General features: G+C 45.5%; 1 protein-coding gene across 2 annotated transcripts in view; it reads right to left on the bottom strand.

Annotated features, from left to right (window-relative positions):
* Positions 1 to 1,065: 1,065 nt before the first annotated feature.
* The window catches only part of fam193a (family with sequence similarity 193 member A), a 109,055-nt gene continuing 85,124 nt past the window's right edge, over positions 1,066 to 24,996 (bottom strand). For both annotated transcript variants that reach the window (XM_039750086.1, XM_039750088.1), the window contains exons 17-22: positions 18,113 to 18,392; positions 10,318 to 10,504; positions 8,373 to 8,603; positions 7,378 to 8,221; positions 5,587 to 5,668; positions 1,066 to 1,994 (exon numbers count right to left, since the gene is read on the bottom strand). In XM_039750086.1, the coding sequence (XP_039606020.1) occupies positions 1,901 to 1,994; positions 5,587 to 5,668; positions 7,378 to 8,221; positions 8,373 to 8,603; positions 10,318 to 10,504; positions 18,113 to 18,392 (1,718 nt within the window). In that variant the 3' untranslated portion in view covers positions 1,066 to 1,900. The remainder of the gene's footprint in view (positions 1,995 to 5,586; positions 5,669 to 7,377; positions 8,222 to 8,372; positions 8,604 to 10,317; positions 10,505 to 18,112; positions 18,393 to 24,996) is intronic.

Below are 24,996 nucleotides of genomic sequence, written 5' to 3'. Positions count from 1 at the left end.
CAACACTGACTTGAGTAGTACGTGTGGAGGTCCGGAGGTCCGGAGGTACGCCGCTCGACTCCACTTTATTAAGGTCTGCAGGTTCGACTTCGCCGTCTCACTCGAGTGCTGACTGCCGAGTTTCTCTCGTGTTTGTTCTCCTCTCACCCTTCAAGGTTCTCTAGAAGGCCATCGAGATTTTTCCCCGTGAGCACCAGAATCAAAAACAAGACAAAACAAAACAAAACAAAGCTGTGGCATCCGAGTGCGTCATTTGTGCGTCCAGCGATTCTTACTTCCGCATGTCACCGTCGCCGATTGTCTGATTGCTTTACATAAACCCTTTCCAGGTTTAAAAAACGCCAAGAAGCAGGTGGCGTCAGCCGGGGTCACAGAGGGGCGCCCGCCACTTCACCGTCTCTGTAGCTGGAACTCGTCACTGCCACTGTTGCTAGCAAGAAGAGAGGAGAGGCTGCCAACCTCGAGTTGGGTTTTCCTTCCGCAGGTCGTGCTGACGGAGATGGCGCTGTGTGCCAGTTAACCAAATCCCCATCTGACCAAATCGTTTTCTCAGGCCCGGGCACTTTGTTGCAATGGGATTCGACTTCTTCTTTCAGTGGATGTGTTGGATCAGGCAGGTGGGCACCCTGGTATCCGCAGTGTGCCACGGTGCAAGTCTTTTTGTATTAATGCAGTGGGGGCTTCTGTCTGCTTAGGACTCGATCGCTGCCGTTTTATGGGCACCGCTTTTTAGTGTAAATTTCCTCACCGGTCGCCCCGGCGGGCGTTATAAATATGGCGGCGAATGGCAGGGTCAGCGTCCCGCAGCTGCACTTGGCGTTAGGACTTTGTGATTTCGACTTTTAGTTGGTTTTTCTCATTTTAGACCTCGACGCCCCACACCGCGGTTCACGCTTATCGAGTCAGACGGCGATAACTGAGAAAGCAGCCTGTGGCGTCCCACCCTAAACACCCCTTTAAAAGTCCCATTCGGCCCCCCGGACGTCAGACGTCGAGCCGAAGCTGCGCGCATTTCAACGGGACGCTCGCCGCTCGCTGTCCGTATAAAGAAGGCCGACACCTTAATGCATGCGTGAGCAACTCAGTTTTTATATAAATATCAAAAAGAATGAACATTTAAGACACAAGAGACAAGTTCCTGCCATACTACTGTATTCCATCTTTCAAAAAAGAAAGACAAGATTTTAATTCTGACTTAACAATATGTTAAAAAGTAGGCCGATAGGCTTCAGTGTTAATACAATATACACTCTAATAGTGCGACTTTTGTTCTCTTCTTAAAATTCATTCTGCAAGTTTTCATATACAAGCCGAGGGAAGAAAAAAGAAAAAAACAAACACACACACACACACACACACACGGAGCGTGACTGCAAAGTGAGGACCGAGCCGACCCTGTCTGGAGAGCAGCCGGTGTGTCTCTGTCAGTAGTCTGCTGCATGAAATGCGAGTCGCAAGCGAAGTCGAGAACGAAACAAATAAACAAAAGAAAAAGAAAGAAAGCAAACACGTCGTTTTGGTTTGTTTGTTGTTGTTTGTTGTTGTTTGTTTGTTGTTGTTGTTTGTTTGCCCACATTTTGTTGTTTTGCTGCGAGGCCTCAATCCACAGACGAGTGTAAGCAGCCTGGATGACCGAAGGCCAACACAACGAAGAACAAGGGTGACCTGAAAGAAACGTCCCACTCACAGACTACAAAGCACACAAGCAAACAAATCCGTGTAGAAAGTAGCTTTTGTTTGTTTGTTTTATGTTTCGCAAGAAAATCAGGCGAAAACGCAGCAACAAGGACAAGGCAAGGCAGCAATGGCTCGGATGCCATAGTAGCTTCTAGCACAGCAGAACTGAGTCAAGAGAGCCATCTTTGATTGGTTTCCTGCAAAGTGTCCATTTCTCCTCTCATCAGTGGGCAGCAAAGGTCATCTTCTTCAAGCTAAAGTTGGACCAGTTGATGGACAGCCGCTGTCTGGTCTGTCTGGCCGAGTCCAAACAAAACCTAAAACATACAAACCAGAGGTCATCGACGTACCGCAGACAAAGCCCAGCCTCGCCGCCAGCCTCGCCGCTCAGGACGAGCCGACTGGACGGCGGAAACGTTGAACACCAAATGTGGGCAGCAGCAGCTCTTTAACCTCGCAGGGGTCAGACACGCCGGGCACTCGCTGCTGCTGCTGCTGCCACTTTAACTTCTCCCTTGACGTTTCTCTTCCTCGCTGCTGCACTACTTGAGACCTCACATGTGCTTTCATTCCAGGCAGCCCACCTACACTCGCGGGCCCCCCTCGACAATTCAAACGAACGCAGTTTGTATTCTGGGACTCGACTGACACTGACCTGGGGAGCTGTCATCTTTTTATTATTAAATACGTCACTGACGCATAATGATGACTTATAATACATATTGTGAATGAACCTCACGACCAGTCAGACAGAATAAGGGCCAGTAAAGGGTGACATCACCCGGCCAACTGGGAGTTGGGAGCCACTTCAACCCTGAATACACACACGGTGCCACCTGCAGCCCACCTGCACTTCAGAACAGCTGGCCAGGACTTGGGGGGGAGGCTACTGGAAGATGTGCCTCACCTGGGGTCTGGATGAGGATCCCAATGCAGTGACGGGGACACTGGGCTCTAAAAATGGCCTGACTCTCTGTGGCCATAAAAGGCATCCTATTTAAAGAGTTGGGGGGTATCCTGATCTCCAGGCTAAGATGGCCACCTCGGCCCCCAGTCGCTCTGATCATCTAATGAGCTCACCCCTTAAGCACCTAACTGCTAATGAGAGAGGTGGGGGGGAGTGGTTGCGTAGAGGAGCAAAAATGGCTGCCGTTACGTCATCCAGGTGGACGCTGCACATTAGTGGAGGCTGAAGTGGCCCCCAACTCTCTACGTGAAGCAAGAAAAGTGCCACATGAATGCAAAGAACAATTGCTACGTGCAAACACACACAATGAATTAAATATATTGTATTATCAAATGAGGTGACATCAGTGGATACGCACCTACAAAATGTCAGCTCTTCGTGTCAATCAAATGAACATTTAACACCAAAGCGCGTGTGACAGTAGCACAGCGGTCAGGCTCTCCGTCTCTGGGGGTCTTCCTTCACTTTTTTATTGTTGTGCACACTAACGATCACAGAGCTGACACTTTAAATGGTACCCGCGCGAGTGCCACTCTGGGCGCGAGTGTACCCAGCAGTGGAATGACACCCAGAGGGCTGCTGGGGGAGCCTTTGGTGCCCACTTGGATAACCCGAGCTCACATATATTTCAGTAGCGTATGTACTCGCGTATGAGGCGGGTCTTGAAACCTGAAAAATCGATCATAAAATCAGATGCCGACTTCTACGCCCGTTCAAAAATGTGACACTTCTTTAATTTTTCTGATTTTTCACATCTTGTCGTCTCCTCCAATCTCTCTTCAGTTTCTCAGACGCATTGAATTTTGTTGCAGCAGCTCAGTTACCAATTTAAAATATTATATATTTACTTATTTTCTATTTGAATATTCAAACCGTACGTTTTGGCTAATTTGATATACGTGCTGTATGTATGTCTGAAGTGGCTCCCAACTCTCTACGTGAGGTGCTTTGAGTAGTGAAAAAAATGAATTCTTATTAATAGATGCTGCTGGCCTCTTAGTTCTGTTAGTGAAGAATATTTCAATGTGGCTACACACACAATAAATATATGAAATATTATATGATATTAGCTGTGTATGCCCATGCTGTAAAACGCCGGGGTCCAAGAAACGATTGAAATCGTCAGAAAAATAATTGAAATGTGGAGATGTCGGGGAATTGGGCGTCTGAGGATTCGTCTTGCCAACGCTCGTTTCGCTTGTGCCTTAGCGGCTAAGTGGGTTTTCGGTTTCCTCGGAGGCGGAGCTCTTACCCTGACTCCGCCTCTCACTTCCTGGCCGGACAGACGGACGCACACATTTCCATGCACAGATGTTTGTACAGAAGACTATATGGGGTTTCAAATTAGCCAAAACACAAGGTTTGAATATTCAAATAAAAAATACGTAAATACCGTATATAGTTGCGGACAAGCTCTCCTGCAGATAAGTCGGGACTTGACTTTACCATATAATTTCTGGTATTTTCTGCGGTTGGCATGGCGCCCTGACTGGGGTTTGTTTCCTGCCTTGCCCCCTGTGTTGGCTGGGATTGGCTCCAGCAGACCCCGTGACCCTGTAGTTGGGCTATAGTGGGTTGGTTAATGGATGGATGGATTTCTGGTATTTCATAAAGTCGGTCGTATAAGTCGAATGCAGAAAACTCCTGCTATTCGTCCACGAGATTACGATATGCTAACGCCCGCCTGACCGACCGCCCGCCCGCCCACCCACCACCCGAGAGGGTCACCACGGAGTACACGGCCTTTCTTTCTATGTGCGTGTGGTAATGTGCCGTATCAGCGTGCGCTCCTAACCCCTCCATCTCTGTCTGTCTGTCTGTCTGTCTCTCTATTGAGCCCACGTGACCACACGGTATTTAATACCCAAACTATTCCGAAGCGACGTTTGCACTGATTTGTGTGTTTTGTATCTCACACTCTGTTACACCTTCATTGTAAGAGCATCTCTTATCTACGATCAGAAGAAAGTATGAAGCTGGCTTTAAATTAAAAGTCGCTGAAGTGGCGAAATAAATTGGTAACTGAGCTGCTGCAATACATTCAGGCATACATACAGCACGTATATCAAATTAGCCAAAACGTACGGTTTGAATATTCAAATAGAAAATAAGTAAATATATAATATTTTAAATTGGTAACTGAGCTGCTGCAACAAAATTCAATGCGTCTGAGAAACTGAAGAGAAATTGGAGAAGATGTGAAAAATCACAACAATAAAAGAAGTGTCACATTTTTGAACGGGCGTAGAAGTCGGGGTCTGATTTGATGATCGATTTTTCAGGTTTCAAGACCCGCCTCATACGCGAGTACATACGCTACTCAAATATATGTGAACTCGGGTTATCCAAGTGGGCACCAAAGGCTCCCCCAGCAGCCCTCTGGGTGTCGTTCCACTGCTGGGTACACTCGGGCGGGTACCATTTAAAGTGTCAGCTCTGTGATCGTTAGTGTGCACAACAATAAAAAAGTGAAGGAAGACCCCCAGAGACGGAGAGCCTGACCGCTGTGCTACTGTCACACGCGCTCTGGTGTTAAATGTTCATTTGATTGACACGAAGAGCTGACATTTTGTAGGTGCGTATCCACTGATGTCACCTTCATTTTGTGAGAGCTAGACCTCGTACTGATTGTGCACTCCTCCCTGTAAATGGCGTATGGTCATCCCTGGACAGGATAAGGTGGTCAGAATATGGGTGTCTGGAAGGCTGGAGAGGTGTTGGTTAAGCAACGTGGCAAGTGCCTTAAAATGGAGCGAGTCTGAGAGACGCTGCCGAGGCCCTAAACCACTGGACTCAAGGTGGACTGCCCAGTCCCCATCACTAAGTCGGTGTACGTGCTGTCACTGCACTGTAGGAGACACTCCTGCCATTTGAACATCACTTTGAATTAAGAAATGCAAGTTTGATTAGGAATACTCAGTTGGGGTGCATTGTTTTCTTACCTTTTAAAATGTTCTACTTCCCGCTCTGTCTCATCCATTTCTACACTGTCTAGATCGATATCTTTGGGTAAAAATACGTCATCTAGAAGACAAACAACATTCAAGTGATGACATTTCTAAAGGACAGAGTAACAGAGAAGAAGCCTGAACAAACATTGTGTTGTTTACATGATGCCAGAAATGAGAAATGAAACTGAGAGAAGCTCGTGGACACCAGCTGGTCAGTCGGTCAGTCCACGCCATTGTCTTCCAAGGAAAGTAGAGAAGTCGGCATTGTGAAGGAGATACTCACTTTAAAGCAAATTAAAAGATCATCATGCAGTTAATAAACACATTAAATACTCGGCCACATTCCTGTTAGATATGCTGTACACCTCCATCAAAGTTGGGCAAAACAACTGCACTTGAACCCGATCCCCATGCAGGGTGACGCCTAAGACGTTGTGAGGTGGCACAACATAAAAGGCCTGCTAGTAAAGTGGCAGTGTCCCCAGTCTCTGCTTTATGTATCCCAACGCCTGACTGCTGCGCTGTTTTCCAGTTTGTCGTTGTTGGGGTTTGTCTGTTTTGGCCATTTTGTGTTGGAGCCGTCTGCCCACCCTTGTCACCTCAGCACTCGCTTTATACCCACCGAGTGTGCCTTTCCCTGAAGTGACTGCTGTTTACAGATCTTCACTCCCCTACGCCGCCTGTTGCTTTCATTCTCTGTGAGGATGAAAAAGGCCTTTGCGTCAACTGTTGGAAAAATGTCTCGGCAGATACTAAGAGTGAAAAGGTTCTCCAAAGAGAGCACTGGAAGAGTTTTGATAAGACGGCACTATTTGGCCTAACAGAGCTGACCAATCACCCAAGTCCTACTGCCTACCACTCGTTTTGGACTCCCAATTAAGGAGCAGCAAGGTCAAATGTCAAATAACTATATTTAGCTAACCCACCCTGTACTTCACATTACTATTTACAACACTCAAAAAAGAAATGATAACACACTAAAACTCAAAGGCTCCCAACAATACATTTGCACAGCCAGCATTTCAAACAGACGCCAGGTCAGGTCCAACACCCCTATTTATAAATGAAACGGTCCAGAGGGACAGAGCACCCATGGTGTCCAGAATTAAAGCGTCTAACAATGAAAAGTCAAATGGGTGTCCATCAGGCCGACGCTTTTCAGGAATCTGCCCTTCTTCAGGGAATGGATGACAAGTCGAGAATTTGTACATCTTCAGACAGCATACAAGTACAGGCTCTGAGAGGGGAGTGAAAGGGTCTAGAACACAATCTAGAAACACGGACCTCCCTCCTCGTGCCTACGGCTCTCTGAATGAAGAAACACTTTGTAATATTTGTGTGAAATCAACCAGTGACCATCTGTGTGTCCCCCATCTTCTGGCTGAAGACTTTCCTTTCAAGTAAAAGCAGGGGTCCATCGTGTGGATTTTAAACACTTCAGTTACGGCACAAGGCTCAGCTCCCTCAATCCTCATTCGGCCTTTTTTGTATTCTGGAGACCAAAGCTGCGCACTCCGTTAGAGAGGAGCCCGTGGCCCATGTGGGTAGTTGGATAGCTATCACTGGGTACTCACTGGGCTACACGACAGAAGACCCCACTCGTCTTCTGCTGCTAAGCTGCCTCCCTCTTCCCTGCCAACACTGTCCATGTGTGTACCTGTCTCAGTCTCAAGCTTCCACTTAGTTACCCAGCCCAGATATTCCACCATTTCAACCCTCAAAGGCAGATGTCAGCTTTTAGTTTAGTGCACACATCTTACAAACACACGGCGACACACTCACCGATTGAATTATTGAGCCTTTCTCCTTTCTTCTTTTTGCTTTTCTTTGTCTTTCCTTTTGGTTGTGGAGATTCTGCGGAGTGAAACAAATTCTGGTGATCTTCAGGCTGAAAGGGCGACTCACTCAACGAGGTGGCCTTCTCTTCCTTGAAGTGGTTCAGCTGCTTCTTGCCATTTATATACAGAAGTTTTTCATCTTTCTTCATGCCGTTGATCGAGGGCTCTTCTGCATTTTTCAGCTTACATTCTACGTGGGGCTTGTGAGTGGCCTTCGGCTGCTGCTCTACAATCCTGGGCCCCTCAGGGGACCTCTTGGCCACCTCTTGTTCGGTTTTGCTAGGAGGAGCTTTCAGTTTTGTTTTGCTGCTACATTCTTTAAGTGCAGATGAATGAAAAAAATCCGATACTACCTGCGCTTTACATTTGGCCTCTTTCTGCATCTCTGCACAATGTGACGGCCTTGTCCCTTTGCCATTTAATAAAGTCTGATTTAAAAAAACAGAGTCAGAAATTGTTCGCTCGTTACTAACGGGCACCCATGTGGGCGAAGCGGATGATTTCATAATGTTGTCAAATGACTGGATATTAACATGGTGAAAGTTTTCTAGTGCGTTCTTAGCTGTCTCTTTTAAAGGCTGAGGGGTTTGGAGGACGGGATCTGTCTTTGACGTCTCTTTTGCTTTTTCCTTTTTCTTCTTCTTGGCCACTCGAAGATGCTGGAGTTCCTGGAGTCGCTGGAGTTCCTTTTCAAGTTTTTCCTCCTCCTCTCTCTGCCTTTGCTCTTCCAGGAGCTGCTGCTGTTCTCGCTCCCTTGCTTCAGCTTCAAGACGGGCTTTCTCTTCCATCTGCAAAAGCAATACATAAGCCAAAAGTTTGAATAATTGACACACGCAAACACACAAAGCCGTTCTCCCTGACCTTTCAGAGCGGCAGTTTTCTGAACTGTCAGGTGTAAACTAATTTCAGGGTCACTGACAGACCACGCACTGCCATTACCTTCTTTTGTTTGTGGCGTGCCCGCTTTGCCGCTCTGGAGCTATTGGTGGGCTTCGATTCCGCACTGTTTATAAACTGTAACAGATCTTCCACCTTCCGATGGTCTTCTATACTCTCTCGCTCCAGGATCTGGTCGTCCTTCTTTGGCTGTTCTTCTTTTCTTTTTGTGAGGCGCAACCGCAGCTTTTCACGCATTTCTGCATAGTTCCTGCTTGTCGGTGCAGCGGGAGGCTACAGAAGACAGGAAATTGAGCAAATGCTTTAGGAACTTAAAAATGATTAGCAATCTTAAGAAAAGAGGCAAAGCTTCATTATTCACGAGAAAGAAAAAAAAAAAAAAGAAGAAGAAGAAGAGTTATACAAAAAAGAAATTCTAAAGGTTCAACTGGAAAGGATAAGCAGACAGAGGAAGAAATTTGGGCCAAGTTTCAAAGAATGTGAAAAGCTGTGCGTTCAACTGGATTCAGATTCTGACAAGTACAGTGGGTACGGAAAGTATTCGGACCCCCTTCAATATTTCACTCTTTGTTATATTGCAGCCATTTGCTAAAATCATTTCAATTAATTTTTCCCTCATTGATGTACACACAGCACCCCATATTGACAGACAAAAAAAAAAGAATTTTTGAAATCTCACCTGGTCCTAAGTATTCAGACCCTTTGAACCCTCAGTATTTAGTAGAAGCCCCCTTTTGAGCTCATACAGCTAAGAGTCTTCTTGAGAAAGATGCAACAACCTGGATTTGGGGATCCTCTGCCATTCCTCCTTGCAGATCCTCTCCAGTTCTGTCAGGTTGGATGGTAAACGTTGGTGGATGGCCATTTTGAGGTCTCTCCAGAGATGCTCCATTGGGTTTAAGTCAGAGCTTTGGATGGCCATTCAAGAACAGTCACAGAGTTGATGTGAAGCCACTCCTTCGTTATTTCAGCTGTGTGCTTAGGGTCATTGTCTTGTTGGAAGGTCCCAGTCGGAGGTCCTTAGCACTCTGGAGAAGGTTTACTGTATTAGACAAGTGATGAGCAGTGCCTGGTTGTCTCCACACACTGAGGAGAGGCAAGACGCATGACAGCCCGCATGGAGTTTGCTAAAAGACACCTGAAGGACTCTGAGATGGTGAGAAATAAGATTCTCTGGTCTGATGAGATAGAACTTTTTGGCCTTAATTCTAAGCGGTATGTGTGGAGACAACCAGGCACTGCTCATCACTTGTCCAATACAGTCCCCACAGTGAAGCATGGCGGTGGCAGCATCATGCTGTGGGGGTGTTTTTCAGCTGCAGGGACAGGACGACTGGTTGCAATCGAGGGAAAGATGAATGCGGCCAAGTACAGGGATATCCTGGACAAAAACCTTCTCCAGAGTGCTAAGGACCTCAGACTGGGACCTTCCAACAAGACAATGACCCTAAGCACACAGCTAAAATAACGAAGGAGTGGCTTCACAACAACTCTGTGACTGACTGTTCTTGAATGGCCCAGCCTGAGCCCTGACTTAAACCCAATTGAGCATCTCTGGAGAGACCTCAAAATGGCCGTCCACCAACGTTTACCATCCAACCTGACAGAACTGGAGAGGATCTGCAAGGAGGAATGGCAGAGGATCCCCAAATCCAGGTGTGAAAAACTTGTTGCATCTTTCATAAGAAGACTCCTGGCTGTATGAGCTCAAAAGGGGGCTTCTACTAAATACTGAGGGTTCAAAGGGTCTGAATACTTAGGACCAGGTGAGATTTCAAAAATTCTTTTTTTTTTGTCTGTCAATATGGGGTGCTGTGTGTACATCAATGAGGGAAAAAATTAATTGAAATGATTTTAGCAAATGGCTGCAATATAACAAAGAGTGAAAAATTGAAAGGGGGTCTGAATACTTTCCGTACCCACTGTAAATACAAATCGGCGCACACTGGGTAGAAAAATAATGAAGCGTGAAAAACACAACACGTACCCCACCGTGGCCAAAGAATTCACAGTAGCAGCAGTCGCAGTACTTTCCCTCCTTCTGATTGGTCGAGGTTGAAGTGCTAGAGCTGTGTTCAGAACAACTGTCCTCATCCTGGCTCTCCTCTCCATCATACTGCTGATGGTCGTAGCCATTATTGCTTTCACAGTGATGACCCTCACAGTCTGGGTCACTATTCAAAAAGAAATCACAACATTCATTTATTTTTTAGAACATTAGAAAATGATGACAGGAATAGGCCATGCGGCCCAACAAGCTCATTCACCCATTCCTATTGATCAAGATTGTCCAAAATGACATCAAGTTGAGATCTGAAGGTCCCTAAAGTGCAGCTCTCCCCCACACTACTTAATTTATTCCATGTGTTTGTGTTTCTTTGTATGGAAAAAAAAATAAAACAACAACAAAAAACGTCCAAGCATTTGTGTGAAATCTGCCCTTAAGTTTCCAGCCAGGTCCCCGTGTTCTGCTCGAGGAATTTCCACGCTTCAGTCAGGTATCCTCTTAATCTCCATTTGCTTAAACTGAAAAGGATCAACTCCCTGTGACGATGCGGGTTCGCTCCCCGCTTCCATCTTCCCCCTGGGAGCCCTTGAACCCTACACCGTCACTAATGTCACCGATGAGGCACAACATAGCAAGTGCTTTAATTACAACAATAATCAAAAACAATGTTCAAATTAAATAAAGTGCAGTGCTTCAAAAGTCAATCAATAATCCATAAAAACAGAAGAGGTTAAAATAACGCAGGAAGCAATCCTTTAAAAACAAAAAGCCCGGTGTCTTCTTTTTACCTGGTGGCTCCCCTGCTTCTCCCGTCTGGAATTTTCAACAGGGGGGTCGCCCTACCTGCAGCTGGCCAATCGGATCGCCTCACCGACCCCCGGCTCCGGTAGGCTCCTCCAGACAGCGACCAGGGCGCCGACACCCCAAGTCCCGACTCCCGCTCTTCACTAAAAACTAAGCAGAAGCGACCACTACGACTACTCCCCGGATGTCGGCCAAACACCCAGGCTCCCTGCTCGCCTCGCCCAGAGGGGACTGGTCAGGCGGTCTCTTGGTCTGGAATCCCGACAGATTTAATTTTTTTTCTCCAGCCATCGGACCTTACTTATTCTATGTTAATTAATGTTGACTTATTTTTTATTGTGTCTTCTATTTTTCTATTCTTCATTTTCTAAAGCACTTTTTTTTTGTATGAAAATGTGCTCTATAAATAAATGTTGTTGTTGTTGACTTTCTCCTCCTGCTTCCTCCCGTCCTTTCCTTCATTTCTCCCCCTTTAGCCGCCTCGCGCTTCTATTTAATTAAGAGGACGTGGTAGTCGTACCAAATCAGCAGCCCCAAGAACAATCACGGATGTGGACGGTTTGTCACCTGTGCACGTCGGTGAGAAATGCCAACGTCACGAATCATCTCGGAGAGCCGCTTCAGCCACACGACCCCCAAGTGGTGTCCCCTCGCTAAGCTGCAAGCGCGCCGATTATTTGCTGAACCTGGCCTTTCAGACGAAAGAGCTGTGGAGCCGCTATACCACACTCCCTCAGTCTCTCATCATGGCTCACACCTTGTAGTTCTCTAATCAGCCCAGTCGCTCATCTCTGGACTTCCCAACACTGCACTGTGGTTTTGTAATAAAGCTCACTAGAGCCTTGATTTGTACTCCACGCATGGTGACTGACACCCTAACGTCCTGCTAGCTTTCTTCATCACTTCTGTCCACGGTCTTCCCTAGGACTCTCAGGTCTTTCACACAAGGCAGGGGGGTCCTCAATCACGGTCCTGGAGGGCCGCAGCTTTTCCTTCCAGCCAGTTTCCTAATGAGAAGACGGTCCTTGCTGATAATGAACCTTGGTCTTTTACTATTTGGCTTGCTCTGCAGAGTTTCCTTCTCCGAGGACGTTGTCCATGTGTTTTGTGGACCAGAACAGATTTTTAACTTAACGGTCCTTCCAATCCCCCTCTCGTCTCTATTTATTTTTAACAAAGATACCTGATGGTGCAGAAGGACAGGTTTAAAATGAAGCCCGTTAGCTGGAGAGCTGCTGGTTTATTGGTTACCTGCACTTCATTATTCAGTAATGTCTGCTTAATTAAACAGGCAACAATTACAGTCGTGCTTGAAAGTTTGTGAACCCTTTAGAATTTTCTGTATTTCTGCATAAATACGACCTAAAACATCATCAGATTTTCACTCAAGTCCTACAAGTAGATAAACTACTTGTAGTAACACAACTACACACTCGGCTTTGTTCTTACATCAGAGGCGTACTCGAGTAGGACCATCCATCCATCATCCGACCTGCTATATCCTAACTACAGGGTCATGGGGTCTGCTGGAGCCAACACAGGGCGCAAGGCAGGAAACAAACCTCGGGCAGGCAGGGCACTGGATTACGACTGTTGTTTGTGAAGTGGGACATTTGAACTTGCTGTATTTTTTTGTTTTCATTACAATATTAAATTTATTCATATTATCATTTTTGCTGACCCCAATCCGGACTCCAGGCACCCAAAATTGTCTCTGACTCCACAGCCCTGGTTTGAGTCAACCTGTGGTCAATTCAATTGATTGCCATGATTAAGAAAGGCACACAGCGGTCTACAAAAGACACAACAATTGAGCAAAAAAAAATATATATATATATATATAAATAAATAAAACAAGCCGTGAGGTCGAAGGAAATGCCGGCAGAGCTTAGAGATGGGACCGAGTCGAGGGACAGGCCTGAGGATGGCTCCCAATGGCACAAGTCTTACACTGAAGAAGTTTGGGACAAGCACAACTTTTCTTGAGCTGGATGTCTGGCCAAACTGAGCAATCAGGGGAGAAGGCTGAGCTCCACAGAACAGGAGAAACGTTCAGAAAGACAACCATCACATCACCACAACACTCCACCCACCTGGTCAGATGGAAGCCCCCCTCAGTAAAAGGCATATGAAAGGAAAGCCCAATAGGAGTTTCGGATTCGGAGAAACAAGATTTTCTGGTTTGGTCAACCAACCCGTGACTGAATCATTTGGTCTTTTTAGAACATTAGAAAAACTGAGATGAGAACAGACCCTTCAGCCTAATAAAGCCTGTCAATCCATTGAATTCTTCCAAAATAACATCACGTCCTAAAGTCCTGCGGCCCCCAAATACCTCTTGGTCTCTTATTCCAAGTGTCTTCCTCATGTTTGTGTGAAATTTCCCCTTAAGTTTCCAGCTGTGTCCTCATGTTCTCGATGAACTCATTTTAAAGTCACCGTCTCGATCCGCTGGACTAACTGCCTTCTTCATTTCAAACACTTCAGTCAGGTCACCTCCTGATCTTCTTTCGTTTAATCTGTAAAGACTCCGCTCTTTTAAGTCAGTCATCCATCCATCATCCAACCCACTATATCCTAACTACAGGGTCATGGGGGTCTGCTTTTAATCGTTCTTTATCATTCATCCCCTGTAGACCTGGAATGAGCCTAGTTGCTCTTCTCTGGACTTTTTCTAGTGCTGCTATGTCTTTATGGAGACCCAAACTGACCACAGGACTCCAGATGAGGCCTCACCAGGGGGTTATAAAGACTTGAGCAGAACTTTCTGGGACTTGAACTCCACACATCAGGACGCTATATAACCTGACGTCTGTTAGCCTTCTTCATGGCTAAACAATGCCTGGCAGTCGATGGTCTCCCGTCCACAACGACTCCTAAACCCTTCTTATAAGGGCTACTATCAATTTTCAGGCTTCCCGTTGTGCACTCAATTCTAAGTGTCACGTCTACAGGAAATCAGACTCCCCACCACTCCAACAGTGAAGCCGGGTGATGGCAGCATCAGGGAGTAGGAGACCAGACGAGCTCACACAGCGGCCTTCTTAATGAACCTCTGCTTTATAGAGTTCTCTGGATCGCAGAAGGGGCCGAATATTAATCTTCCAACAGAAGTGGCTTAGGGACAAGTCTGTGAATGTCCTTGAGTGGCCCAGTCAGAACTTCACTGGAGAGACGTACAAACAGATGCCTGCCAATGGTCCCCATCCAACCATCAGAGCTTAAGAGGATCTGCAGAGAACAACGGCAGATGCTCCTCAAATTCTCGTGTGTGACGACTGTTGTATCAAACCCAAGGAAACACCAGGCTGTCATTACTGAATTTGTGTGTCAGGGAGATATTTCAGTGTTTTACTTGTCACAAATCCTAAATTCCTGCTTTCACTTTGTCATTCTGGAGTGCTTAGGTGTTGCTTGATAAGGGAAACAAAGGAATTGAAATTATTTGGAATTCTGAAACATAATAGAAAGTAAAAAAAAAAAAAAGTGACAACATCAAAATCTTTTCTGAATGCTCCGTATGGACACACACAAGCAGAAGTGCCCACGGTGTTATATTCTTATAAAGCTTTTTGAAGGCCTTCTAATTTACATTTTTGCCATAACGTATCTTGGACATAACGAGCACCAAGCCTAGATGGCTGTCACTCAGCTAAGTAAACTTCTTTTGTTTAAAGTTTCAGCATTAAATCGACAAAATAACCAGTCGGTTAATTCATCACCAGTATTGGCCGAGTCCTCTGTGGGACCCCAGTAGGCGATTATCGGCTACGGGCAACGCCCTGGCATTTCTGACACTGATATGGTTTACAATTCATCGTCATGCTTTACAACCACATGCACAAAGCATAGCTTCTAAAAAAAACGTATCGACGAGTGATTTTAACTTTATACATCAATATGATACAGTGGAACCTCGGGGCGCGACCGTAATTCGTTCCAAAACTCTGGTCGTGACCTGAACTAATTGCCCCCATAGGATTGTATGTAAATACAATTACAGTGAACCTTCGTTTATCGCGGTTAATCCGTTCCAGACTCTACCGTGATAAATGAATTTTCACGAAGTAGGATTCTTTATTTATAAATCGAATATTTTCACAGTTAAGAGTATAGAAAACCTGTTTACGACCTTCTAAATACGTTTTTTAACATTATTAGAGCCCTCTAGACATGAAATAACACCCTTTAGTCACCATTACACTCGTATTACCCAATATATTAGACAAAATAAGAGAAAATAGGACATATTAGACGTTACAAATATCATATTATTTAAGGCGACCGACTTTTATCCTCAATTTGTGTGCGCTCCTTGTGTACATCAGGCGTGTAAGTGTAGAGAATGAGAACATCAAAGTGCCCGTTCATAACATCTCCCGAAAACCTAAGTTGTTTTTTTTGTTTATCCCCTCAAGTGCCTGTCCAAAGTCGTACAACGTCAGCCCGAATCTGTGCCGCTAAAGATGGAGTTTCATGCACTAAATAAGCTATAGATGAGAATAAGCAAGCACCATCTCCCCTGATATTTACTACGCGGTGAGGCGTTTGTACTCCATCAACATTCATTATTTCCAGAGACATCATTTGGTCTATTTTTCCAGCGCATCGCACACAAAAGCAAGGGAACGATGGGAGCACCAGAACTCTGCTCACATCGCGTCACTTCGTACCTCAAGCCGCAAGTAGTAAGTCTGTGATAAGCGGAATATCGCTACGCTTTGCACTCACGGGATGGAAGGACAATCCCAAACGCTTTTATCTAGTAGATTATTGTACTGTACATTTAATTACACACAACCACTAACCTATGAAGGCACGACCTCAGTAGGAGAGTCTTCAGGTGGTGCGTCGTTGTCGTCTTCAGTGACGGAGTACTAGGAGTAGGCAGTGGGTGTCTGGGTGCGCAGCTGAAGATCATCTTGATAGGCAGTTGCTGGCGCTGTCTTTTCATATGTGTGAGGAGGCTTTTGTAGGGCATTGCCATCTTTAATCATATCCAAGAGTTTCACCTTCTCCTGGATAGTAAGCATCTTCCTCCGGCGCTTAGTTTTATTGTCAGAAGGCTTAGAAAAAGCAGCACATTTAGGAGCCATCGTGGGGCTTAGATAAAAGTTCTCAGAAAGCGCATGCGTAGTGACGTAAGCGTGTATGAGAAAAAAATCGCGATAAGAGTGAAGCCACGAAAGTCGAAGCGTGATATAGCGAGGGATCACTGTAATCTGTTCCAGACCGTACAAACTGTATGTGAATACCGTATTTACTCGTGTACCACGCACCCTCGTGTAAGACGCGCCCCCTAATTTTTACAAAGAAAATTGTGAAAAAAGTTTTGCTGCGTTGTGATTGTATAGGAAGTGTTTAGAGAGAGCGAGTAGGCGAGTAAGCGAGTGAGCCCAAGCAGAAGAACAGCACAGGATTACATTTCCTCGTGTATGACGCACACCTGATTTTCTAATGCTAATTTTCGGGAAAAAATGTGTACATGGTACACGTGTAAATACGGTATATTTATTTAAAGATTTTTAAGCACAAAAATAGTTAATTATACCATAGAATGCACAGTGTAATAGTAAACTAAATGTAAAAATATTGAATAACACGGAGAAAACCTTGAACAGAGAAAACTAACATTACAAGAGTTCACGCTAAAGCCTTATGAACCGTTCGTTCGCTGTAAACACTTTTTTTTTTTAATGAGTTTTAAGCACAGGGAAAAAAATAAAAATTTGAAAAATCCTTAACTTATACAAAAACTAACCATAAACAACCAAGAAAACTAACCTCGTATGCGCACACGTCTGACCGAGAACAATACACAGGGAGAGACTGAACACGTGTGGAGATCATCGACACGTACGAACCGGAAGGGAGACTTTGACTTTTTGGTCGTAACCCGATCTGTACGTGATGCGAGACGTTTGTGACCCGAGGTTCCACTGTATTTTCTATTGGTGTCCAGCCTGCATTACCAGCATTCACTGGCCTAGCGAGAGCACAAGAGAACGAAGGGCTTGTTAAACTGGGACTTCTACTTGCTCTTCAGACATTTTTCCCGCGTTTGAGGTATTTGTCCGTTTTCTGTTTTGCTGTTAGGTTAGGGTAAATGCGTCTGGAGATTGTTCAGGTAAGGACAAGCGTTTTGAGGTCCGGTGGTTCTCTCTCTCTTAAGACCTAATAAATCGATTTAAGAAGACCCAGCATTCACTCACAAGAAACACTTACCAAACACCACCCAGCAGAGACCACTGAACATCCTAAACATCTTGGGGGCAAACATGAGGGTCTGTTAATCAAAAGACAGAAGCAGCCTGCAAAAAGGGACAGCAGCGCCCTCTCCGTTTAAGGAAGGAGAATCCTTCAAATGTGAATTCTAACATTCTGTCAACTTTCATAATAAATCTCATGTGCAGTCTGTGGTGGCTTATGTTCTGCCGGGCTGGTGTGTAAATCTTAATGTCATGAAGGATTTAAGTACAAATGGACAAGGTCCCAAGAGCACATATAATAAGCACGTATTCTGCATTCTCTCAGACAGAATCCCATCCACTGCACTGACCATTCTAGGTGATTCCACCAGGTCACAGGTTTGACTTCCAGAAGATAAAAAGCAAACCAGTTCAAATACTCCACCAAACTCCACCATCCCAAATGCTATTAACGTTCAGAAGTAGATTTACTTTACCTGGCTTGTGGGTAAAACTAGTCAGGCCTTAATGCTGGTTTGATGTTTTTAAGGACTGCGGTATGAGGGTCTACCACACGTGTCATGCCCACTACTGCTCATTACTTATTCATATAAAGTCGTTTTTACGAGGGCCCGAGTTCTTGTTTCTGTGACATTTTGGTCTTTCTTTAAAAAGCCTGCCGACTCCTTCCAGGAGCACAGACGTGACTTGAAGCCAATCGATAACGGACACCGACAGACAATGACATACTGTGTCAATATGAAGATCTGGAGGCTACAAACCTGCAAACGCTGGGTGGGGCACTCACAGAACTTTCTGTGGTGGCTGGGGGGGTGACGGTTGTGGGACAAATGCCCGGGTGAGGATCCACAAAGGCAGGAGCGATGGCAGCAGTCTTTGGAAAGGGCTGACTTCCAAGATTAGGCAGATGAGCCGTGTTGACAGGGGACAACGTGGTGGCCGATAAGGACGAGAGGGGTGTTAAACTTGTGGGGCTATTCCGAGGTGCAGCCGGAGGGGGCTGTCGGTGGTCATCTTTGCCCATACTGTGGAATACGTCCCCTGGAAAAAGAAAGAAAAAAAGGTGCAGGTTAGCGAGCAGTCACTGACACTTGCCCTTTAAACCAAATACCTGCTCACGAACGCGAGGCGTCTGATTTCAGTAGTTTTAAATCGTAAGTCACAGTACCATCTGCCCACTCGTTTATCACGTGACGACCACAGGTGGCGAGCAATGGTGTGAAGGAGCATCCTCTTGAACGGTTACGGTGCTCCACTCGTCAGCAGACGTGCAGGTTGGTGCCAGCTAAGCTTTTACCAAAGTTACCGTCTTCAGGACTTGCCAGGTCTGCTCCAGTCAATCACGGACCCCCTGCAGCTTTAAATTCGCCACCGATGCTGCGGACCGAGTTTTTGTTCGGCTGCCTTTCGCTCGATGATAGCGTCAATGGACACAAGCTGTCGGGTTGCGCCACCCCTCTGCTTTACTGTGTTTAAACTGTAATTAGTCATTTGTAAAGCTGTAACTGCACTTTACAGGGGTACAAAAATAAACCAATCGGAACAGAAACTGAATGCTAAACAACAGGAGGACGACTTTCAACAGGGGCACACAAAACAGTGACGGCTTTACAATCTTTACATGGGCTCGCTCCTGCCTACGCTTTGATCTTCTGGTCAGTTGTCGCTTGTTGTCCCTCGTACCGAGTGACAAACTAAGGGGGCACACGGGGCTTTACCTCGTCACATGACGGAGTCGTCGACAATTCAAAACGAGATTAAAGACTCACTTCTATTCGCTTGCATTCCGTGGCCTTCAGTAATCCTCTGTGATTATGTAACAAGACTTCTATTTATTATAATTTATGTTCATGTATTTTATTTTTATTTATGTCATTTGTATGTCTTCTTTTATTCTATTATTGTAAAGCACTTTGGCCACAGCATTCCTATGTTGTTTAAAATGTGCCATATAAATAAATTGACAGTGATGGCTGCCAGTGGGACCGTCCCAGTCAGTGTCTGAAAATCCCAGGACGTGAACTCCACGGGTGCGGCATTTGGGCCTTTGTGGATTATGAAACACGAGTCCAACATTCCAGGTCAAGTCACTGGGGGCAGAGAGAGAAACGGCCGCCGACTCTCCAGTGTCTGAGCAGAACGAATGTGCTCTCTAAAGTGAAGACGTCCTCAGAAAATCACGTCATGTGCATCTCTATCGGGAACAAAACGGCCACGACAGCTCCAACTTGTCACAGGCATCTTAGGAGGGGAGCTGAAGTGGACAATGAGCAGTTTTGGGGGGGGTAGGATGTCACTTGTTTGCAGAGGCCTCCCAGGAAAGTGGGACCAGATTATACCCGCTGAGTCACATTGTCACCTCTTAAGGTGTGACATTTTCCAACAAATTTAACCCACTTGCACTTGTGAATGTAAAGAGATGCACAGCTCTGCTAAATCTACGCGCTGATCGTTGAAGACTCGGCACTGTCCTTAAACGTACTGTGAAGAGAAACACACTCGAGTCACAAGTTGACACTCCAGCCCACTTTAACGTAGGACCGAACAGTCAGAAGTCACGCGCTTCATTTTGGATTCCACAATAGGAAGACACAGTAAGCCTCTCGCGACTCTGCTTGCCGACTCAACTGCACTCAGTCCCCCGTCACACAGAGAGTGTTAACACTTTGAACCTGAGTGAGCGTGCATGTCGGTGGGCACTGATCCGAATATGACAATCGGGAAAGCAAAACCTCCAGAAAAATACAGCATTGACTCCGACAGCCCAAAGACCTGCACGTTGGCTGAACTGGGGATGCTAAACTGGCCCTACGGTGTGTTTGTGTCTGCCCACCCAGTCCACCCGTTGCTCCAGCTCCCCTGCGACCCACCCTGCTGTGTGTAAAAATCAATGGATGGATGGATGGATACTAATAACCAATGAATGTAAAAACAACGAGGCCTTCAATGTACAAAACCAGCTGTCTGTCAAAATGGACGTCTGAGTGGAATTACAGATCAGCCATTTAACGGCCCCACTGGCACATCTGCAGTTTGGTTACACATCTCTCTCAATGAACATACACTTCCAACAAGTCTGTGTGTGGCAGCCAGTGAACGGTCACACTTGTTCTAACAGGTTGGTATTTATATGGGCATTGCTCCATTTAGGAAACTTCACCGCCTCCGTCAAGGACAAAAAGATGTAACCAGTGACAGAGGAAACGCTCCACCTAATAGGATATTCAAAACTATTTACATCATTTATAAATGGGGTTTCTATTGTCTTTCTGTCACTCCTGTCATGTGTGTGTGAATATACAGTATATATATATACATACATACACACTGTGTGCACAATTATTAGGCAAGTTGTATTTTTGGGATTCATTTTAATATGAAATAAAGTGCCATCAGTCAATCCAGAATGTTAATAAACCTGAATGTTACACAAAGGAAATGTGAGCGTGAAGATCATCAGGGAAACACGTGTGTGCACAATTATTAGGCAGCAAATCAAAAACGGACATTTTCCTGACGTCGCTTGTTTATTTTCATCTGTTAAAGTGTTGAGAATCACACACACACACACACACACACCACATCATTTCCAAATACACATTTCTGACATCAGTGCCCAATATAGCGCCTCAATAAGCCTTCCATTCACGGAGTCGGTCAGTTTCTTCATCTGTTGCCGATCAGCGACCACAGCCTCCCAGACGCTCTTCAGAGAGGTGTGCTGTGGTCCTTCCCTGTAAATCTCCTGTTTCAGAAGGGCCCCCCAAGTTCTCAATAAGGTTTAGGTCAGGTGAGGAAGGGGGCCATGTCACTATTCGGTCATCTTTAAGGCCTTTACTGGCAGTGGAGTACTTTGATGCACGTGATGGAGCACTGATTGGCCTGCATAAAAATCAGGGTCCGCTAGAAAGGTGCTGACTTTTTCCTGTACCTACCACAGCTTGAAGAAAGTGTCTTCTAAAAACTGGCAGGAGGTTTGGGAGTTGAATTGGAGTCCATCTTCAAGCTGAAAAGGTCCAGCTAGCTCATCTTTAATAATACCAGCACCTCACCTTCTTCTTACTGGTGTCCGAGTCGAAGTGGAGCTCTGTGCCCGTTACTGATCCAGCCACAGGCCCATCAAGAGTCGCTCTCATCTCATCAGTCCATAACACCTTTGAAACATCTGTCTTCAGATACTCCAGTCTTGACGTTTCAGTTGATGTGTCTTGTTCAGTGGTGGTCGGGTTTCAGCCCTCCTTACCTTGGCCGTGTCTCTGAGCACTGAACGCCTGGTACTTCTGGGCACTCCAGGTAGGCTGCAGCTCTGGAATATGACAGCACTGGAGGACAGATAGCGGGTTCCTGGTTGCTTCACGTTTGATTCTTCTCAAACCTGTGACAGTTAATCTGCGTCTTTTTTTCTCAACACGTTTCTTGTGACCCTGTTGACTATTTGCAACAAAACGCTTGATGGTTCTGTGAGTTCGGTGATCACGCTGCACTATCTTAGCACTTTGGAGGGTGCGGCATCCCTCTGAAAGACTTTGTACAATTTTGGACTTTTCAGAGTCAGTTAAATCTAAAAGAAGCTGCCTATCTATCTATATATCTAATAATTCTGCACACCTTGATAACGCGTGTTGGTCGCCTTAGGCCACGCCCTCCCTCATTACACAAACACACGTCACCTGATCCGCTTAAGTCCAATAAGCATTCGAGTTCATACAGAATATATGCATGAAAATGATGATATGGTCAAAATACTCACTTGCCTAAGAATTGTGCACACAGTGTATACACACACACACACATAGCGACAGACAAAAAAAAAAAATACAATGTCTGGCTGTCAAGAAGAAAACTCACAAAAAGAAACACGAGAGGCAACAATGAAGGAAACAATGGCGGAAACGAGAGATGAAAGGAAGTGAATGTCAAAAATAGAACAAAGGGAGGACGATCTGCAACAATAAAACGCTTCAGTGCACGGCCACTTTCTTTGTGGATTCTTTATGTGGGCAGCCTGATGACGACACGGCCTGACACTTCACACAGCGCACAGTCCAGTGAACGGAGTAAGCACAGCCCTTGAAATGTGTTTTTATTTAATATTCTTTTGCCACATATGTGGACATTTCACTTCACTTAAAACAGTATCCATATTTGAAGGCGACAGAACAAAAATCAGGTCACGTTTTCACTTCTACGACCATTGCACAACTTAAATAAACAGACATGTGGAAAAAGTAAGTGCGCCCCTCCATTTATCGCGACCTCAACTTAGGATCGGGTGCACACGATTACAACATCACTGTCTGAATGAAGCGGCCCTCTTATTTAAACTGAGATTTTTAGATTGCCTTGCTGTGTTGTGTTACCCGCCACGCTGAGATCACACGAGCTCCCTTGAGGCCTTCAGACAGAAGGCTCTAGAAGCCCAGGAGTCTCGGACAGATGCCTGGAAATCGAGCACTACACCCTCCAGAAGTGCAGGCGATCTCCAAGGGTGGCCGGCCACTCCAGGCCAAGCTGCCCAGTCAAGTTCAGCCCAAAGAGAACACAAGATGCCCAAAAGTCTGTGAGAAGAGCACGAGTCTAACCTTAGGACGCTCTGATCGACATGGAAGGCGTGCCAGGAGCAAATCATTTTGGTTGAGAAAGAAGATCAGGGGGAAGACTCAAGTTTGTCCAGGGACATCTAGGAAAAGAACACAATGAAAGGCCTCCACAAACTGCCACCTTCATGTATTCACTTAGCAGATGCCTTTATCCAAAGCAAGCTACCCGAATGCTTAACTCTTCATTGACCACGATCCCCTCCTTAATGCCCCTCTAACCATGGCGCAGCTCATCTTTGACAGACAGTTGTGCCTGCCACCATTGAAACTGGAAACTCGCAAGTCTCTTCAAGTGTCTCTCCCTTCATGAATGTTGCTGCCAACAAATATTTTACTTTTCTGAGAAAATATAAAAGCAATTGTAAACGAATGTCTCTTTCCACAGATATCTTCCTAAATATTGCATTAACATGTACAGTAGGCTGCAGATCTGCGCAAACGCAACACAGTTTGCTGTCTATTGTTATCATTGGCAAAGTTTTAGTTAGTTAATAAAAGGATGGAACGAAGGGCTCAGAATCTCAAGCGAGTCACCTAAAATGTGAAGTTGACAGCGCAGTAAATCTGCTAGCATCAGTAAATACTGAAAATGAAAACCTGCAATCCTCTAACAAAGAAATGCGCACGTTAGAAAGGACCAATGTGGAGGAAGAAGACGACGACGACGAGTGCCAGATTAATACTGGCGTCCCTGCATTGTACTCAACAAATGACCAAGAGATGAGAACTTTGACCCACGAAGCTGAGAAATAAGCACAAGATGCCAGGAAAGACCCCAAACCTCCCAGCCTCGGTCAGTAGCACGGGAGTGGTGTGCGGCTATCAACTACGCCGCTAGGTAGCTCAAGCTGACAGTCTGCCGAGGTGCTCGAGATGTGCGTTTCGGACATTTATTCTAGGATTGCTCACATGACTTTGCCGATTTTTTTTTTCCTTGCCCACCCCCGCCCCCGGGGTTTGGTTTACCGGATGTACAATTTTAAGAGATTGTTATTTTCATGGGAATTGTTCCATAAGCATTACTTTTGTAAAAACAATACTTGTCCTTTATTTCCGGACGTGGTCAAATCTCTTTCTCGCAGGACGTACAAGGCTGCTCGCGTTGTGAAGGGGGGGCTGAACGAATGCGAAGAAGAAGTGGTCGGATCATCTGCTGGCTTGCTGCCTGTTCTGCTTGTCGTTGTCTTAAGAGCTGGGAGCACATGATGTCCGTCTGCCAAAAGCATTCCAACAACTGCTAGGTTAGATGTCCGTGAACTTGTTTTAAATGCTGTCTCACGTGACGTTGAAGTGTCTCTTGTGGGAGGTCTTCAGAGAAGACCACGTCTTGTCTCTCTCTTTTTTTTTTGTTTATAACAGAGAGACAAGCTGAAAAGACACACCGGCTCAAATCAAACATCAAGACAATGACGACGACCTTTTGAGACGTTAACAGACTTTTTAATAAACAGACTGCTAATCCTAATGCTAACCCTAAACCACTGCATCCACTGAACAGGATCATCTCCAGACAGAGGAGCAGCTTCAGCGACAGACTGAGGAGACCCCACACTATGCGACTCTGGGGGGTAAACGTTAACATTACACAAAGTTATTGTCTGTTATACCTGCATTGTTATCACTCTTTAATTTAATATTGTTCTTTATCAGTATGCTGCTGCTGGAGTATGGGAATTTATAAAGTATCTATCTATCTATGATATAGCGCCTTTCAAATTTAGCTATCTATCTAATCATCAACAGTACACTGAACAGCCGAGAAGTGAACAGGAAAGCATCAGAGCATAAAACTGCATTCTACGTCATGACGGCACAGCCGCACACAAATGACGCGGACCACCTGCCATCAGGGCCTTTCTCCAAGCAGATCCTGGCCTACAACAGATTTAAATTCTGACATATTCAGCCACAGGTTCCTCTTCTCCCTTAGAATGGCGGAACGTTTGATTCAAACACATGGCATGGAATTGAACCACTGAGCAATAACGGAGAGCTTTAATGGACTCGCTCCTAGAACCCCGAGTGTCATGTCGTCCCTGCAGTCC

Source organism: Polypterus senegalus, chromosome 4 (genome assembly GCF_016835505.1).
Source record: "Polypterus senegalus isolate Bchr_013 chromosome 4, ASM1683550v1, whole genome shotgun sequence".
Classification (NCBI taxonomy): Eukaryota; Metazoa; Chordata; class Cladistia; order Polypteriformes; family Polypteridae; genus Polypterus; species Polypterus senegalus.
This window is presented reverse-complemented; position numbering and strand designations above follow the sequence as displayed.